Source organism: Tupaia chinensis, unplaced genomic scaffold (assembly GCF_000334495.1).
Source record: "Tupaia chinensis unplaced genomic scaffold, TupChi_1.0 Scaffold000270_1, whole genome shotgun sequence".
NCBI lineage: Eukaryota > Metazoa > Chordata > Mammalia > Scandentia > Tupaiidae > Tupaia > Tupaia belangeri.
In genome coordinates, this window is record NW_006159750.1 from 5,292,747 (window position 1) to 5,311,328 (window position 18,582).

The 18,582-nt window shown below is 42.2% G+C and overlaps 1 protein-coding gene and 1 pseudogene across 1 annotated transcript in view; both read right to left on the reverse strand.

Moving 5' to 3' along the window:
* Window positions 1-16,805, reverse strand: part of SORT1 (sortilin 1) — a gene marked incomplete at its 5' end in the record, with an annotated part of 72,110 nt that extends 55,305 nt beyond the window's left edge. The window contains 2 exon segments of the mRNA XM_006149525.3: window positions 14,775-14,848; window positions 16,746-16,805. Of these exon segments, the coding sequence (XP_006149587.2) occupies window positions 14,775-14,848; window positions 16,746-16,805 (134 nt within the window).
* On the reverse strand, window positions 3,921-4,392 carry LOC102472528 (prefoldin subunit 4 pseudogene; annotated as a pseudogene).
* Window positions 16,806-18,582: the final 1,777 nt, after the last annotated feature.

Here is an 18,582-nt window from a genome sequence, read left to right on the forward strand (position 1 = left end):
ACGTTTTTTAAATAACAAGACTTGAAAGTTTAAAATGATTCCTTGATCCATGGGCTGTGGAATGGATGTTAAGGATATTGGGAACACAGAGAAATCTCCTTGTACACCTCCATGAGAGCTCTCGAGTGACTAGGTGTGTTGTCAATGGCCAGTAATATATTGAAAGGAATCTTTTTTTTTCTGGGCATTAGTTCTCAACAACAGGCTTAAAATATTTACTACATCATGCTATAAACAGATACACTGTTATCTGGGCTTTGCTATTTCATTTATAGAGTATGAGGGAAGTAGATTGAACATAATTCTTAGTGGCCCTAAAATTTTCAGAATGGAAAACAAGCATTGCCTTCAAGTTCATGCCTCCAGCTCCGTAAGATTATAAAAGAGAGTCAACCTTGAAACTTAAAGCCAGACGTAAAGCATCTTCTCTGTAGCTAAATTCTAGACGGCATCTTCTTCCAGTAAGCGGCTATTTCATCTCCACTGAATCTGCTTTCGTGCAGCTACTTCCATCAGTTCTCCCAGCGAGATCTTCTGGATAGCTTGCTGCAACTTCCATCCACATCAGCGCTTGCTGCTTTGCCTGGCTCTCTCATGTTATGGAGATGGCTTCTTTCCTTAAAACAGGAACCAGCCTCCTATGAACCTCTCCACTAGCTTCAAACTTTTCTTCTGCAACTTCCTCACATCTCTCAGCCTTACCAGAACTGAAGAGAGTAAGAACCGTGCTCCAGATTAGGCTTTGGCTTAAGGAAATGTGGCTAGTTTGATCTTTTTTTCAGACCAACTAAAATGGTATCTATATAAAAAAAAAATAAGGTTGTTAAATCACTTTGTCATCTTCTGTATGTTTGTTTATTTTTTAAATTTGCTATAGGGAGTATGCGCTGGTCAGAGATGGGGGTGGGGGGTCGTGTACAAGGAGAGAGATGAGAAAGCACTCCCGGGGGAAGGCTGCAATCCCTTCTCCTCCATTCTCCTCGCGGGATTTTGGGTGTGTACATACACATGCCCAGCGTGTTTTCCAAGCCACTGAGCATGGAACTCAAACTGCGTAGTAAGCCACGTGGGATCCAGCCACCATAACCACTACACCACCAGCTGGCCCACTTTTAATTTCCTTCAAGAACTTTTTCTTTGTATTCCCTAGCTCAGCTTTTGACATGCCTTCATCACTAAGCTTATTATTTCTAGGCTTTGACTTAAAGTGAGATATGTGTGAGTCCTTCATTTACGTGACCATTCAGAAGCGACTGCAGGGTTATTAACTGGCCTAATTACAATACTGTTGTGTCTCAAGAAACAGGGAGGCCCAACAAAAGGGAGAGAGATGAGAAAATGGCTGGTCGGTGGGGCAGTCAGACATGTGCAAGTTATCATGATTAAGCTCACCTTCCCATATGGGGACAGTTCTGGGGCCCTAGGGCAACTACAGCAGTAACACAAAGATCACTGATCACAGATTACCAGGACAGATACACAGTAATAGTGCAAAAGTTTGAAATACTTTTAAAGTTACCAGAATGTGATGCAGAAATATAAAGTAACACACTGTTAATAAACAGTACCAAAAGAGTTGCTAGACACAAGGTTGCTACGAACCTTTACTTTGTAAAATATGCAATATCCGTAAAGCACAATAAAACGAAGTGTGCCTGTACTGCTCTTTCTTTGGCTTCGAAGAACAAGATCAGTTCTTATCTTCTTGACAGCTGGCCAAGAGAGATGTGTAAACACTTCCTAGCTCCAGAGTGAACATATCATCAACGCCCCAGAAAACCTTGCAACGGGGCTGCAGCAGCTTTATTTTTATGAGTTCACAAATCTCTGCTCCTTCATGACATCCCCAGGGAACCTCTACAGACCTGCTGGCAAGCCTGCCTGCTTTTTAAGAACTCGGCACAACAAACACATCCTGTCCCTTCAGAAAAAAAAAAAAGCAACATGAGCAAAACAAACAAACAAAAAATCACTTGCTATGATACTCTGGTACTTTAGCCAGTTAAACAATTAGAGAAAATGAACTGGTATCAACCTGCTGGGATTTAAGTAGAGTTCTGTCAAGGTCATTTTGGGGCCATGGATATGTATTAGCATAACATCTCATTTAAATATAGCTTTATTTTCTATCAGCATACATATCAGCATATAACATCTATCCAGAGGAAGAAATCAATGTAACACCCTGAAAATAAATTAACTTTTCAAATCCCATATGAAAATTAATAACTATGATGGGACCAGCAGTTGGCATAATGGTTATGTCACTGGACACCCATGTAGTCACCTGTAATTCAAATCCTGGACCCACTGGTTTAAACTCATGCCAGGTGCATGTGCGTGTGGGCCCAGGATACCGAGGGGAGAAGGGATTGCAGTGTGGCCATCCCCCCCAGGGGGTGATTTTTTGCTTTCTGTCTCTCTCTGGCGAGCGCATGCACCCTATAGAAAAAAAACTTTCCAAAAAAATTAATTAGTAGTTATGAACATCAATTAAATGTTATATGTATCTGCAAATTCTCCCACTTGCCTAAATTTGTAACTCTAAAATCAGTTCCTGTGTTTGCACAGTCACTTGCGGAAGTTCACAAGACAACAAAAAAACCTGAGTCACCTAGTACACACATTCCCAAATGAGGTCAAATAAGGGAATGCTTTGCATTCCTGTCCCAGCTCTTACTCTGTAAACAGGCATCCTTTCCGGGTCTCTTTAGTGTTAACTGAGGGCAGTCGACTGGCTCCATGCTGTGAGGACTAATGCCATTTTCAGTGCCCCCATTTCTCCTGCCTATGCTGTGACTACTTAAGATGGCAGCCTAGAGCCCTCAGACACAGCTGGCCTTCGTTAGGAAAAGACTGATGATCTGGGGATCCTGGAGACAAGCGCATCTCCAAACCAGGTGATTCCTTTTGGATTTCCTTAAAGTTTGTAGTGTGGAGTGCAACAGAGCCTAGCCTGCCCTCCCCCCCCCCTTTTTTTGAGAGGTTTTTGCTACAGGGTGCGTGTGCTCACCAGCAAGACAGAGAGATACAGAAAGATAGAAAGCGAGAAATCCCCCCCACACACACCCAGGGAGGATGGCCACACCACAATCCCTTCTCCTCCATTCTCCTCTTGGGATCTTGGACACGTATGCACATGTGCCCGGCATCAGTTTAAGCCACTGGGTCCAGGACTTGAACCGTGGTCGACTACATGGGAGTTCAGCAACATAGCCATTACGCTAACTGCTGGTCCTGAGCATAGCCTGCTTTAAGGAGTGTGGAATGTTTCCAGAGTTGCTGTCTGTCCAACTCTTCCTTTCTCTAAGTACCCTTTAATAAACTCCTATGAAATGCCACACTGGCTTGCTTCAGCTCAAAGATCTGTCCTTGTGTCATGTTTTTTCATTTTTGTAATTTTTTTGGGGGGGAGGCTATGATTTTGTTGGGTTTAAAGTGGTTCCCAGTGTAGTGCTGGCTGCTCTTTACCACGCCTGAGCGTAAGAAGACCTGGATCTGTCTCATCAGGAAATAAATACATGCATTAAACGACCTTCATTTGGGTAAGAGTTGTAGAGCTATGGGACATGAGTTCAACATTAATGAATCAACGGTACATATTAAATATGGTGTCTTTAAACAGAATACACATAAAACGGACTATGTATTAATCAACTGACAAAAATGAATGCTCCAACCAGAGGTCTGCTGAAATCTAGCCCTAAATTTTCCCTAGGAGCAATGGCTCCATATCCACTAATTTGCTGACAAGTCATTATAACTACGGCAAATAATGAGGACCAACTGCATTGAGATTTACAGTTAAAAGGTTAATAAGTATAATGTACATTAGACTATGCCCAAGGAGTTGTAAACCTAAAATAGTTGCCCTGTAAAATTGGCAGAATTTGAATTCACACTAAACTTAATCCCCAATACTTCAGTCTCTTTTCTTTTTTTTTTAAACAATATTCAAGTTTATTAAACAAATTTCAAAAAGTCTTATAAAATGTTTAACTTTCATCGGCTTCAGGGTTTATGTTGCTTCCAAATTTTGCATACAACTGAACTTTCAAATCTGCTAACACCCGCTGAACCGACTCCACTCTGGATTCTAAGGCGTTGGTTTCTTCTTGCAAATTTTTCTTTGCTTCTTCCAGCATTTCTTGTTTCTTCTGGAGAATGACTGATGAAAGCGTCACCGATTTGATAAGGTATCATTACATAGTCGTCATTTGCAAGCATGATGTCATCACAAGCATCTTCTAAATTTTGGAGTTGTTTCTTTTTACTTCTATTTCTTCTTTTAGCTCTGTGATTCTACTCATATTCTGTGCAAATTTGTTTATCTTTTGTTGATCTTTGAAAGTGATACTGACATCTTCTGCAGCCACCTTCTTCATGGTGGGACTCGTTTTCCCCCCTTTTTATTTTTTTGAGAGGTTTTTCACTATAGGGCGCGTGCGTCCACCAGACAGACAGAGACAGACAGAGAGACAGAAAGCGAAAAATCACCCCCCAGGGGGGATGGCCACGCCGCAATCCCTTCTCCTCCATTCTCCTCTTGGGATCTTGGGCACGCATGCACACGCACCTGGTGTGAGTTTTAAGCTACCGGGTCCGGGACGCAAACCGTGGTCAAACTACGTGGGAGTCCAGCGACATAGCCATTACGTTAACTGCTGGTCCCCCCCCCCCCTTTTTTTTTAAAAAGGTTTTTTATTTAAAGAGAGTTTTTTGCTATAGGGTGCATGCTCTCGCCAGAGTGTCAGAAAGTGAGAAACTGCCCCCCAGGGAGGATGGCACCACCACAATCCTTTCTTCTCCATTCTCCTCTTGGAATTTTGGACATGCACATACACGTGCCCAGCATGAATTTCAAGAATCCAGCTCCAGGCCTTGAATTGTGGTTGACCATGTGGGAGTCCAGCAATAGAACCACTACCCCATGTGCTGGTCTTCCTTTTTCTCCTAATGTCTGATGCTACCTTCTGTGTTTTTAAATTTGAGACAGGGTCTCACTATGTCACAATCCTCCTGCCTCAACCTCCCACATAGCTAAGATCTATCACACCTGATTTTTAGGGTGGGCTGGGAATCACGCCTCTGGTGTGGCCTCAGCTTCCTGAGTAGGAGCATCTACCACTGCACCAGTGGGCTGGGCCTTGTGTGGTTTTTTGGCTTGTTTTAAAATTATTTATTTATTTAATTCCATTTTTTATTGATATTTATTTTTAATTTGACCAGAGGCAGAGAGAAAGGGAAAGTGAGCCACCAGGTCCAGGACTCAAACCTTGGTTGGTGTGGCTTGTGATATGGCTTTTAAAAAATATTTTACAGTATTTTATTGTTATTGGAAAAGGATCACATTTTCCTGTAGAAATTTTGGAAACACAGATGGGAAAATAGACTAAAATACCGTAAATAAAAATCACAGAGCTTTTAAAAGTAGTTTAAAAAAATTACTATAGAGTATGAGTACCCACCAGAAAGAGAGGGAAAGATAGAGAGAGGAGAGAGAGAGAGAGAAAACACCCTCCAGGAGGGATGGCCATGCCCCATTTCCTTCTCCTCCATCAGGATTTTGGGCACGCATACACAGCCGGCAGGTTTCCCAAGCCATGTACCTGATCCCACATGTACAGGTGGCCATGTGGGATCCTGCTGCCTTAACATGCCACCAGCTAGCCCCAAAGTAATTTTTAATAGTTTCTTAATTTCTTCTATGAGAGAGAGACATAATGAGAGACAGTGAAAGAGAGAGATAGGCACCACTAATGGGGTCCTCACTTCCAGCTCCAGCCAATAATCATGGGCACATGTATGCCCAGCACATCCAGGGAGACCTCAGGATACAGACAGTCTCGGCACAGCTGAGTACTGCATTACCAATGTGCCACTGCAGCTCTGGTCCTACGGAATTTTTAATTAGAAGGAACTCGAGTATGGACTCAGGGTCCTTATTTTGCTTCAACTGACAAGCCAGGTCTGTGTGTAAAAATGAAGTTGCAGTAAAGGTAAAACATTATCATACATTTTAATAAGCATTTTTTCTTTTTTAGAAAAGCAGGAAAATAAAAGAACCAGCAGATGGCACAGAGGTTAGGGTGCTGGATTCCACACGGCCAACTACATGGTTCAAGTCTCAGACCCAGTGACTTGAAAAGCACACCAGGTATGTGTGTGCATGCCCAAAATCCTGAGAGAAAGGACTACAGTGTGGCCATCTTCCCTGTACACACAGCGGGGTATTTCTTTCTCTCTCCCCCAAGTAAATGCATGAGCCCTATAACAACAACAACAAAAAGCAGGAAAAGACGTTTTGTAAATGCAATTGATACTAACTTTGTAACTGAACTATGCAGTCACTGTTAATAATCTACTGCAGTGAAAACTGAACTGTGCATATCATTTAAAAGGTGGTCATGCAAGGTGCCTTCGGAAAAGCTGGTTAACTGCACTAGCAGGACTTTGCCTGTTGTATGTATCTATAAATTATCCTTTTCAAAAATATTTTTTCAAGCAATATCCTAAAAAAACTTACACTGATTAAAATAAATTTATTGTGAAGTCTTTTAAAGATTCAATATTTTCAAATTTTGAGCAACTTAAAAGGAAATTAAAACCTGAAATAAAATAGCCCACTGGTTTTGCTGAAATTAGGTACAGAATGTTGGTATACAACAATGCTCACATTTGCTTCACTAAGTAGAGCTTATAATGAAAAGTTAGACTCAAGAGGCCATAAAATAAAAAGATGTAAAATCTCTCTTCGTTGCCAGAAATAAAAATACCCCTTTAATTATAGATAGTTCATTTATTTTTTAACTTTATATTTGCAAGTGAGAGACAAATGTGTTTTATAATGAAGCACTTCTCAGTCTTTTGGCTAAAAGCAATTGTATTACACAAACTAATCCTATTGTATTACACAAACTAATCCTTAACAGAGGATCAAAATGTATACTATTCAAACATGAATTGGAGGTATGAGTATATTCTTTCAGCTTTAGCTGATCATCAATGCCCTGTGGACTTTATTATCACCCAAATCCTTCAGCAATTCTTTTTCACAACCTAAAGAGAGATGTATCCCCTAACCTTACACAGGCAGTAGAGACAACACCCTTGTATCCTTGTGTCCTTTGAGCTATACTGTAAAGAGCAGGTGGCATGTGACTGGCTAGCTTTATTTGAATTCCAAATGAACCTTTGACTATGTAAGGCTAATCATTAATGATATACATTACATTTTAAAGTTTTTAAAAAGAAGAATCTTTAGCATGGATTCAATGGGCTTTTATTTTATTTGCAATTAGGCATCCATGGCATATTCTAGCCCCATTTCGATCAAACTGTTCCCTCATTTTTCCATCCTGAAGTGACAGGTGGCTCCTGGCTGGTGTGTTTGACAATGTGGGTCACCTCCAGCCTAGGCTAGCCAGTTGGGGAGGCAACGAGGTACACTTACAGTTTCTACCTAAACTCTGGAGGGTACAGAGTCAGTTTTCACTTCACAGCAGGGAAGGGAAAATTAACATTCAAAGTGACAGTAGTTAAAAAAAAAAAAAAGAAAAAAACTGGGACCAGCAGACGGAGTAATGGTTACATTACTGGACACCCATGTAGTAGACCACGGTTCAAGTCCTGGCCCCAGCCGCTTAGAACTCACACCGGGCACATGTCCCAAAATCTCAAGAGGAGAATGGGGTTGAAAGGACTGCCCTGTGGCCAACCTCCCAGGGAGGTAATTTCTTTCTGTCTCTCTGTCTCTCCAGTGAGTACCCATGCCTTACAGCAAAAACCTCTTAAAAAAAAAAAAAAAAAGAAAAAAACTGGGACCAGCAGACGGAGTAATGGTTACATTACTGGACACCCATGTAGTAGACCACGGTTCAAGTCCTGGCCCCAGCCGCTTAGAACTCACACCGGGCACATGTCCCAAAATCTCAAGAGGAGAATGGGGTTGAAAGGACTGCCCTGTGGCCAACCTCCCAGGGAGGTAATTTCTTTCTGTCTCTCTGTCTCTCCAGTGAGTACCCATGCCTTACAGCAAAAACCTCTTAAAAAAAAAAAAAAAAAGAAAAAAACTGGGACCAGCAGACGGAGTAATGGTTACATTACTGGACACCCATGTAGTAGACCACGGTTCAAGTCCTGGCCCCAGCCGCTTAGAACTCACACCGGGCACATGTCCCAAAATCTCAAGAGGAGAATGGGGTTGAAAGGACTGCCCTGTGGCCAACCTCCCAGGGAGGTAATTTCTTTCTGTCTCTCTGTCTCTCCAGTGAGTACCCATGCCTTACAGCAAAAACCTCTTAAAAAAAAAAAAAAAAAGAAAAAAACTGGGACCAGCAGACGGAGTAATGGTTACATTACTGGACACCCATGTAGTAGACCACGGTTCAAGTCCTGGCCCCAGCCGCTTAGAACTCACACCGGGCACATGTCCCAAAATCTCAAGAGGAGAATGGGGTTGAAAGGACTGCCCTGTGGCCAACCTCCCAGGGAGGTAATTTCTTTCTGTCTCTCTGTCTCTCCAGTGAGTACCCATGCCTTACAGCAAAAACCTCTTAAAAAAAAAAAAAAAAAGAAAAAAACTGGGACCAGCAGACGGAGTAATGGTTACATTACTGGACACCCATGTAGTAGACCACGGTTCAAGTCCTGGCCCCAGCCGCTTAGAACTCACACCGGGCACATGTCCCAAAATCTCAAGAGGAGAATGGGGTTGAAAGGACTGCCCTGTGGCCAACCTCCCAGGGAGGTAATTTCTTTCTGTCTCTCTGTCTCTCCAGTGAGTACCCATGCCTTACAGCAAAAACCTCTTAAAAAAAAAAAAAAAAAGAAAAAAACTGGGACCAGCAGACGGAGTAATGGTTACATTACTGGACACCCATGTAGTAGACCACGGTTCAAGTCCTGGCCCCAGCCGCTTAGAACTCACACCGGGCACATGTCCCAAAATCTCAAGAGGAGAATGGGGTTGAAAGGACTGCCCTGTGGCCAACCTCCCAGGGAGGTAATTTCTTTCTGTCTCTCTGTCTCTCCAGTGAGTACCCATGCCTTACAGCAAAAACCTCTTAAAAAAAAAAAAAAAAAGAAAAAAACTGGGACCAGCAGACGGAGTAATGGTTACATTACTGGACACCCATGTAGTAGACCACGGTTCAAGTCCTGGCCCCAGCCGCTTAGAACTCACACCGGGCACATGTCCCAAAATCTCAAGAGGAGAATGGGGTTGAAAGGACTGCCCTGTGGCCAACCTCCCAGGGAGGTAATTTCTTTCTGTCTCTCTGTCTCTCCAGTGAGTACCCATGCCTTACAGCAAAAACCTCTTAAAAAAAAAAAAAAAAAGAAAAAAACTGGGACCAGCAGACGGAGTAATGGTTACATTACTGGACACCCATGTAGTAGACCACGGTTCAAGTCCTGGCCCCAGCCGCTTAGAACTCACACCGGGCACATGTCCCAAAATCTCAAGAGGAGAATGGGGTTGAAAGGACTGCCCTGTGGCCAACCTCCCAGGGAGGTAATTTCTTTCTGTCTCTCTGTCTCTCCAGTGAGTACCCATGCCTTACAGCAAAAACCTCTTAAAAAAAAAAAAAAAAAGAAAAAAACTGGGACCAGCAGACGGAGTAATGGTTACATTACTGGACACCCATGTAGTAGACCACGGTTCAAGTCCTGGCCCCAGCCGCTTAGAACTCACACCGGGCACATGTCCCAAAATCTCAAGAGGAGAATGGGGTTGAAAGGACTGCCCTGTGGCCAACCTCCCAGGGAGGTAATTTCTTTCTGTCTCTCTGTCTCTCCAGTGAGTACCCATGCCTTACAGCAAAAACCTCTTAAAAAAAAAAAAAAAAAGAAAAAAACTGGGACCAGCAGACGGAGTAATGGTTACATTACTGGACACCCATGTAGTAGACCACGGTTCAAGTCCTGGCCCCAGCCGCTTAGAACTCACACCGGGCACATGTCCCAAAATCTCAAGAGGAGAATGGGGTTGAAAGGACTGCCCTGTGGCCAACCTCCCAGGGAGGTAATTTCTTTCTGTCTCTCTGTCTCTCCAGTGAGTACCCATGCCTTACAGCAAAAACCTCTTAAAAAAAAAAAAAAAAAGAAAAAAACTGGGACCAGCAGACGGAGTAATGGTTACATTACTGGACACCCATGTAGTAGACCACGGTTCAAGTCCTGGCCCCAGCCGCTTAGAACTCACACCGGGCACATGTCCCAAAATCTCAAGAGGAGAATGGGGTTGAAAGGACTGCCCTGTGGCCAACCTCCCAGGGAGGTAATTTCTTTCTGTCTCTCTGTCTCTCCAGTGAGTACCCATGCCTTACAGCAAAAACCTCTTAAAAAAAAAAAAAAAAAGAAAAAAACTGGGACCAGCAGACGGAGTAATGGTTACATTACTGGACACCCATGTAGTAGACCACGGTTCAAGTCCTGGCCCCAGCCGCTTAGAACTCACACCGGGCACATGTCCCAAAATCTCAAGAGGAGAATGGGGTTGAAAGGACTGCCCTGTGGCCAACCTCCCAGGGAGGTAATTTCTTTCTGTCTCTCTGTCTCTCCAGTGAGTACCCATGCCTTACAGCAAAAACCTCTTAAAAAAAAAAAAAAAAAGAAAAAAACTGGGACCAGCAGACGGAGTAATGGTTACATTACTGGACACCCATGTAGTAGACCACGGTTCAAGTCCTGGCCCCAGCCGCTTAGAACTCACACCGGGCACATGTCCCAAAATCTCAAGAGGAGAATGGGGTTGAAAGGACTGCCCTGTGGCCAACCTCCCAGGGAGGTAATTTCTTTCTGTCTCTCTGTCTCTCCAGTGAGTACCCATGCCTTACAGCAAAAACCTCTTAAAAAAAAAAAAAAAAAGAAAAAAACTGGGACCAGCAGACGGAGTAATGGTTACATTACTGGACACCCATGTAGTAGACCACGGTTCAAGTCCTGGCCCCAGCCGCTTAGAACTCACACCGGGCACATGTCCCAAAATCTCAAGAGGAGAATGGGGTTGAAAGGACTGCCCTGTGGCCAACCTCCCAGGGAGGTAATTTCTTTCTGTCTCTCTGTCTCTCCAGTGAGTACCCATGCCTTACAGCAAAAACCTCTTAAAAAAAAAAAAAAAAAGAAAAAAACTGGGACCAGCAGACGGAGTAATGGTTACATTACTGGACACCCATGTAGTAGACCACGGTTCAAGTCCTGGCCCCAGCCGCTTAGAACTCACACCGGGCACATGTCCCAAAATCTCAAGAGGAGAATGGGGTTGAAAGGACTGCCCTGTGGCCAACCTCCCAGGGAGGTAATTTCTTTCTGTCTCTCTGTCTCTCCAGTGAGTACCCATGCCTTACAGCAAAAACCTCTTAAAAAAAAAAAAAAAAAGAAAAAAACTGGGACCAGCAGACGGAGTAATGGTTACATTACTGGACACCCATGTAGTAGACCACGGTTCAAGTCCTGTACCCAGCCGCTTAGAACTCACACCGGGCACATGTCCCAAAATCTCAAGAGGAGAATAGAGGTGAAAGGACTGCCCTGTGGCCAACCTCCCAGGGAGGTAATTTCTTTCTGTCTCTCTGTCTCTCCAGTGAGTACACATGCCTTACAGCAAAAACCTCTTAAAAAATAACGAAAAAACTACTGTGCAACACAAAGAAAAAGAACTTGGGTAACATTATACTGTATAAGAAACAAATAGGATTGCTCTGTAGTATAAAGTATGTTAGGTTTCTCATAAAACTAGACAGATGTGGGATGAAAAGGTCTGGGTCAGATGGTGGTAGACTGTGAATAGTAACATGGCTACCAGCTTTTGTTTTTGGTTGTTTTAAAGTAAACACAATATTGACAAGTAAAAGGATCTGTGAAAAACGTCATGAAAAACACTTTCGCTCACTATGGGTCTCACTCAGAGTTCAATTTTAGCTATGAATAAAAAAAACAATGTAAAGAATAAAAAGTGATTCAGAAGCATGGCGGTTAAGGCACCAAAATCCCACATGGCTGACTGCTGTTCGAGTCCTAGATCTGGCAGCTTGAAATTCAGAAAAAGTGAGAAAGCAAGCTGCCAGGTCCAGAACTTGAACTATAGTCAGCCACGTGGGAGTCCAGTGCCTTAATCACTATGTCACCTGCTGGCCCCTGCAATCACTTTTCACCAACTAGTGTGGAAGTCTTTAAATGAATTTAAACAACTAAGACAGCAGTGTCAATACCCGCTGGCTACATGCCATCTCTGGCCACTGGCAAGGCAATGACCAATAGCACCAAGCTCTCACCCATGTGAGGCACTGCAGAGCACACCTTACACAACGCCGAAGTGGGCAATGTTAGCATCCCTCCTGTACAGGTGACAAAAAAGACTCATGAGGTTAAACAACTTGCCCGGGTTCATTTTGTTTGCAAAGGATAATAAAGATTTCGATCCCAGGCCTAGTTGCCAGCAAAACTTGGCAGCTCTTTGCTGTTCCATGTTGCTGTCCAAGACGGCCGTCTGACATAGTAAAAGGAAAAATCAAGGGCAGGTCTTATAGCACAGCAGTTAAGTGCTTATACACAGAGAGTTGGATCCCAAATGGCCAATCAGTTTGAATCCCAGCTCTGAAGCACCAGACATGTGTGTGTGTGTGCCCCAAATACTGAGGGGTAAAGAAATGGAGGAAAAAACATCAACGCAAGAACACGCCCCATGGGGTGGGGGGGTTCTTTCTCTCTGTCTATCTGGCAAGCACATACATTCTCTGGCAATTAAAAAAAAAATTTAAAAGGGAAACTCAAAACAAACAGTAAAGAAATGCAGATTACATTTAGCAATAGGGTGGATTTTTTTCATCTCTTTAAAATTCCAAATGTGTTTTTTTTTTTTTTGGAGAGAATTTTGCTATAGGCCGTGTGTGCTAGCCAGAAAGAGAGACCGAAAGCAAGAAATCACCCCCCAGGGGCGATGGCCACACTATAATCCCTTTTCCTCCATTCTCCTCTTGGGATCCTGGGCAAACATGCACATGCATCCGGTGTGAGTTTAAGCCACCGGGTCTGGGACTCGAACCGCAGTGGACTACATGGGAGTCCAGCAACATAGCCATTATGCCAACTGCTGGTCCCAAAATTCCAAATGTTTTATAATTTGATTATATTACCTTTATAATAAATAAGGAAAACTGCACCATGAGAAACTTTGTAACAGATAGGATTCTTAAACACTGGAAAGAGTTACCCAAGTAAAGTTCCAAGTTGTTTAATACATTTTTCTCTTCTTAAAAATAGGATATTTTTAATCTGTGTGAAATGGTTCAACTGAATAAACAAAGTCACCAGTTATAGCCCTTTCTAGCACCAGGATTCTATAATATATTGTCAGTCCTATATCAAACAAACAGAAAAATTACCAGTCTATAAATTATGGAGAAGTGAAGGCATTCACTTACTTATTCACTCAGTCAATATTCACTGCCTGCCTACTACACGTCAGATGCTGGAAGTTGCAGAACTCCAAGGGAGTCAAGAATTTCCTTCACAGAGCTATGGCAACTCCAAGATGGTAATTCGTCCTTGGCCTAAAGATAAACGCTGTCTGCTTTTAAAGCAACAGCAAGGTGATGAAGGGCAGAGTGCTCTGGCTCCAGGCCTAGTAACAGTAGTCAAGGATCACGACCACTAGAGAAGGGAGGGTGTACTAGTCCATTCTGGAGCTTCAACATGAGTTCACCTCCACCTGGGGTAAGATCAACAATCGAATAGAGAGCCCTTAGAAAGCAGCATGACCTAGGGAGACACTCTGGCCCTGGGATAGTTTCTGCATCATCTGCTGGGAAGTTGTTACTTCTTTCTTTCTTTCTTTCTTTCTTTTTTTTTTTGGGGGGGGGTTGCTATGGGGTGTGTGTGCTTGCCAGAGAGAGACAAAGAAAGCGAGAAATCACCCCCCAGGGGGGATGGCCATGCTGCAATCCCTTCTCCTCCATTCTCCTCTCGGGATCTTGGACATGCACGCACACGTGCCTGGTGTGAGTTTAAGCCACTGGGCCTGGGACTCGAACCATGGTCAACTACATGGGAGTCCAGCAACGTAGCCATTATGCCATCTGCTGGTCCTGAGAAGTTGTTATTTCTTTAGGTCCCTTGGGGAAGAAAAGCCTAGCCACAAATGATTGAGAAGGAAATCAATTCTGGAAGTTAGCTGATCTTGAAATCTTACTGTTAAGGAAAGGAACCTACAGTTTAACCAAACTGTACCTGTGAGAAGACAGTGCTAAAAGTTCAAGAATGTCACAGTACAAGCTATGGTTCCAGAACACACTACCACCATCACTACATGCACTTTGGTACTTCTGACTGGAGAACATCCTCCTTATCTAAAAACAGTCTGTTTAAGCCCCAGTATGTTAAATAAATAATATTTGCTTAGAAGGCACAATGAGGACCTTTAATTTCAGGAATATAAAAATTTCCATATTCATAATAGATGTTTGAACTCCATCATACCTCCCTGTAAATAAATATCCATTAAAATTTCCATAAACACACATCCCTACAGATGCTTTCATTGTCCTTTATTGTTTTGTTCCTCAGTCAAGTCAACTTAATGTCCTTAGAACTCGGCCCCTTTTGTTATTTCTTCAAATTGCTAAGTAGATATTAAAAAGTGTTCAGTGCGACAGTCTGGTGAAAAATGTAAGCTCTTTTAAATCAATTGTTAGGCTCCACCCTGTCTAGAAAAGCAGGACCCTACATTCTCAATGTGTTAGTCAAATGCCCCCTACATATGCTACTAATCTCACCTTCGATATAGCTTGGACTGTCCAAAGGTCATAATCACCAGTGGTACATGGAAGGTAGTCAAAACAAGAATGACCTAGAGAGAAACCAAAGCATTCCATCAATTAGAAAGACATTCCAATTACATGCTAGCTTGTGATTAAATCACCACCTGGAAGACTGTTGATAGCCCTACTTCATAGTAGGTTGTATTGTAATATATCTAAAAACCAGGGACCAGCAGTTAGCATAATGGCTACGTCGCTGGACTCCCATGTAGTTGACCACGGTTCGAGTACCAGACCCAGTGATTTAAACTCACGCCAGGCGCGTGTGCATCCGTGCTCAAGATCCCAAGAGGAGAATGGAGAAGAAGGGATTGCGGCATGGCCACCTCCCCTGGGAGGTGATTTCTCACTTTCTGTCTCTCTTGTCTGTCTCTGTCTGTCTGGTGAGCGCAAGCGCCCTATAGCAAAAACCTCTCTTTAAAAAAAAAAAAAAAAGAACCTATTATAGAGTCTACGATGATTCAAGAAGTCTTCAGCTCAGTTTGTTGGGATGATCCTCATTGCTTATACACTTGAAGCAGTGAGGCAAAGCTACTTGTATTCACATCTACAATAAAGGAAGGATTTAACTATTTGGCAATAGTAAGGTAAGATCATCAATGCTATAGTGAGATAGTTCCAGATCAGAATCATCTGTTTTCTGTGTGCAGAGGCTAGGATAAAGCAGGTGATCTCACAGAGGTCACTGTGTCATACTGGCCTTTCTTCATCCTGTCAGCTCTCCATGAAATTCTTTTTTAAAAAATAATTATTTTTGGAGGCCAGCAGGTGGCATGGTGGTTAAGGGTGCTGGACTACTACATGGTTGACTGCCATTTGTGTCCCGGACCTGGCAGCTTGCTTTCTTTCTCACTTACTCTCTCACTCTGTCTTTGTCTCTGGTCTAATTAAAAAACAAATAAGTGAAATAAAGTTAAATAAAATAATTCCTTAAAATAATAATAATAATAATTACTTTTCCACAGGGAAAAGAAATGCATGAGGAAAGGATTCTGGACAGATTAGTAAAAGAATCTACTGAATGGGTAGCCTCAAAAAAAACCACATAATAAGAAATCTTAGAGATACCAACTAATTTAGATAATGGATAAATCATGGAAATTAAGGTACAATTCAAATTTTGGAAGAAATACAGGCATGTTTACAGAAAGTCTACTGAAAGTTTTTTAAATTAATTAGAATAAACTTACAATTTTGGGGGGGACCAAAATTTCATACTTCCTTAGATTTCTGATATTTTCTTATGTGCCTTGATGCTATGACACACCCATCACAGAAATAACAGAAGGCATGAACATGGCCCCGGCTCTTGTCCAGGCAGGATAACCAAGCCAGGGAACACCAAGCCCTGGTTTAAGACCCGAGGCCAACGATCCCTCAGCATACCCTACTGGACAGCAACCAGCTGCACAGTAGGAGGGATAAGGAGTTGACTGACTGTCTATCCAATCCTGGCTGTACCTCCTCTGTGGCTGGGGCAGGGGCAGGGGCAGGAGCAGCACATGGAGTTGAACCACCACGAGCCCATGGGTGCCATAGTCTTTCAACATGGCTGTGGGAAAGGACACAGAACAATAGTTCGGAGGAAGAATGCCGTAACGTCTACTGCGCACTATTCTGCTTCTACACAGGGGTTTCCCTTCTCAGCACAGAGCTGTCTTTCCTCTCTCTGCTTCTTGTTCATCTTGATGCTAAGCAGTCACTAAGGACAAGTCTTCCTATCAGACAAGAAGTTGGTCTCAAGATGTTCCAAATTCCAGGGCAAAACCACACCACTACAGTTTCCTGGAGGTCGGCCTGGCAAACACATCTTCTATGACTGAAGCCGAGGACGATTTCAGAAAAGTACTAATATTTAGTGCTTAAACTCCCCAAACTTACACCATGCTCTTGCTAGGCTGAAATAAGACTCAAAATGTTACTTACCCCAGTGCTATCTCCAACCCAGGACAAGGATACTGAGCCACTGAGATCATCGAACACATGCTAAAAGGGGAAGAAAAAAAAAAGCATTTATAAATGACATCTACTCTTCTTTAATCTTTGACTTCCTTAAATAATTCAGAACTTTATTGCTATTCAGAGTAATTAAGCTCACAATTATAAGGGGATATGGATTCCCAGAACAAAATTTGAGAGAGATGGGATTTAACTACTTAACCTGAATCACAAACTTGAAAATTAAAATTTTTCTCTTACAAAAAGTGGGCCAAACAGATGAGTTTTCTTCACAGCACCATATGGGGAGATGCAATAATCGAATTGCTTTCTCCGATAGAATGAAATATAAAGATATCACAAAGTATTCTTAGGATGCTTTAAAACAAGAGATCATAGCCCACAATGACATACATAACTGTAACTCTAGTTGGCATAATTTAATTTATTTCTAGGCAGCCTACACGGTATAGTTGAACATTTATTAGCTGGATTCCTTTTGCTTTAGAATAACTCACTTAAAATGACAAGGGACACGAACAAGATGCATATGGCTTGCTTCATCTTTTTATTTAATAACATTATTATAGTAAGGGCTGGCCCTGTGGACTAGTTGTTAAGGGAGCTGGATCCCACATGGTTGACTGTGTAGTTTGAATTCCAGTCCACACCTTGAAAAATACACCAGGTACGTGAGTATGTATTCCCCAAATCCCAAGAGGATAGAAAAATGGAAAAAGGACTACAGTATGACCATGTCCTATTGTGGGAGTGCTTTCTCTCTCTCTCTTTCTCTCTGTTCCTCTGTCTCTCTCTGGTGAACACATGCACTCTTTGGAAATTAAAAAAAGAAATTAATAATAATAGTATAACAACCTTACCAGGGTTGTGGTGAGAATAGGAAGACAAAAAAGAGAGAGCTGGTGTATTATATCTGAAGTATAGTAAACATATTAAAATGTAACTTTTTAAAGAATTATTTAATTTAAATTTAGTTATTTATTTCATTTTAATTTGACCTGAGATGGACAGAGAGAGAGAAAGTGAGAAAGCAAACTGCCTGTTCCGGGACCCAAACCATAGTTGGCCATGTGGGAGACCAGTGCCCTTCACTACACTACCTGCGGGCCCCAAAATATAGTAAGAATCAGTGTGGGTGTTTTTAGATTTCTATTTTCGAATATTCCTTTTTTCTATTTATAAAATGATACATATTCACTATAGAAAACAGCCAAATATAACAAAGTATACTAAAGAAAACATAAGTCATTCATAAAGTTACTGTTCAGAGATATTAGAAGTTGATTATGTGTGCATTCTTTTAGTCTCTATCATTTTTTAAACTGATAATAAAAAGTCAAGGAGGCAATACCAATATTTGGTAAAAAGTTCTAATGATACAGAAATTATATACATATATGTATGTGTGTGTATACATTTTTTTTGAGAGAGGGATTTTTGCTATAGGGTGCATGCACTTGCCAGAGAGACAGAGAGGGACAGAAAGTGAGAAATCACCCCCCAGGGGAGCTGGCCACGCTGTAACCCCTTCTCTTCCATTCTCCTTTGGGATCTTGGTCATGCATACACACACGCCTGAAGAGAGTTTTAAGCCTCCAGATCTGGGACTCAAACTGCAGTCGATCACGTGGGAGTCCAGTGACGTAACCATTATATCATCTGCTGGTCCCTGGAAATGATATATTATACATAGTATATATAGCAAAAAGTGAAAATCCTTTCCTTTTCTCCAATCCTCATTCCTCAGAAGGCTTAATAATTTCATTTATGTTTCTACTAAACATTGATTATGTTTTTTTCTTAA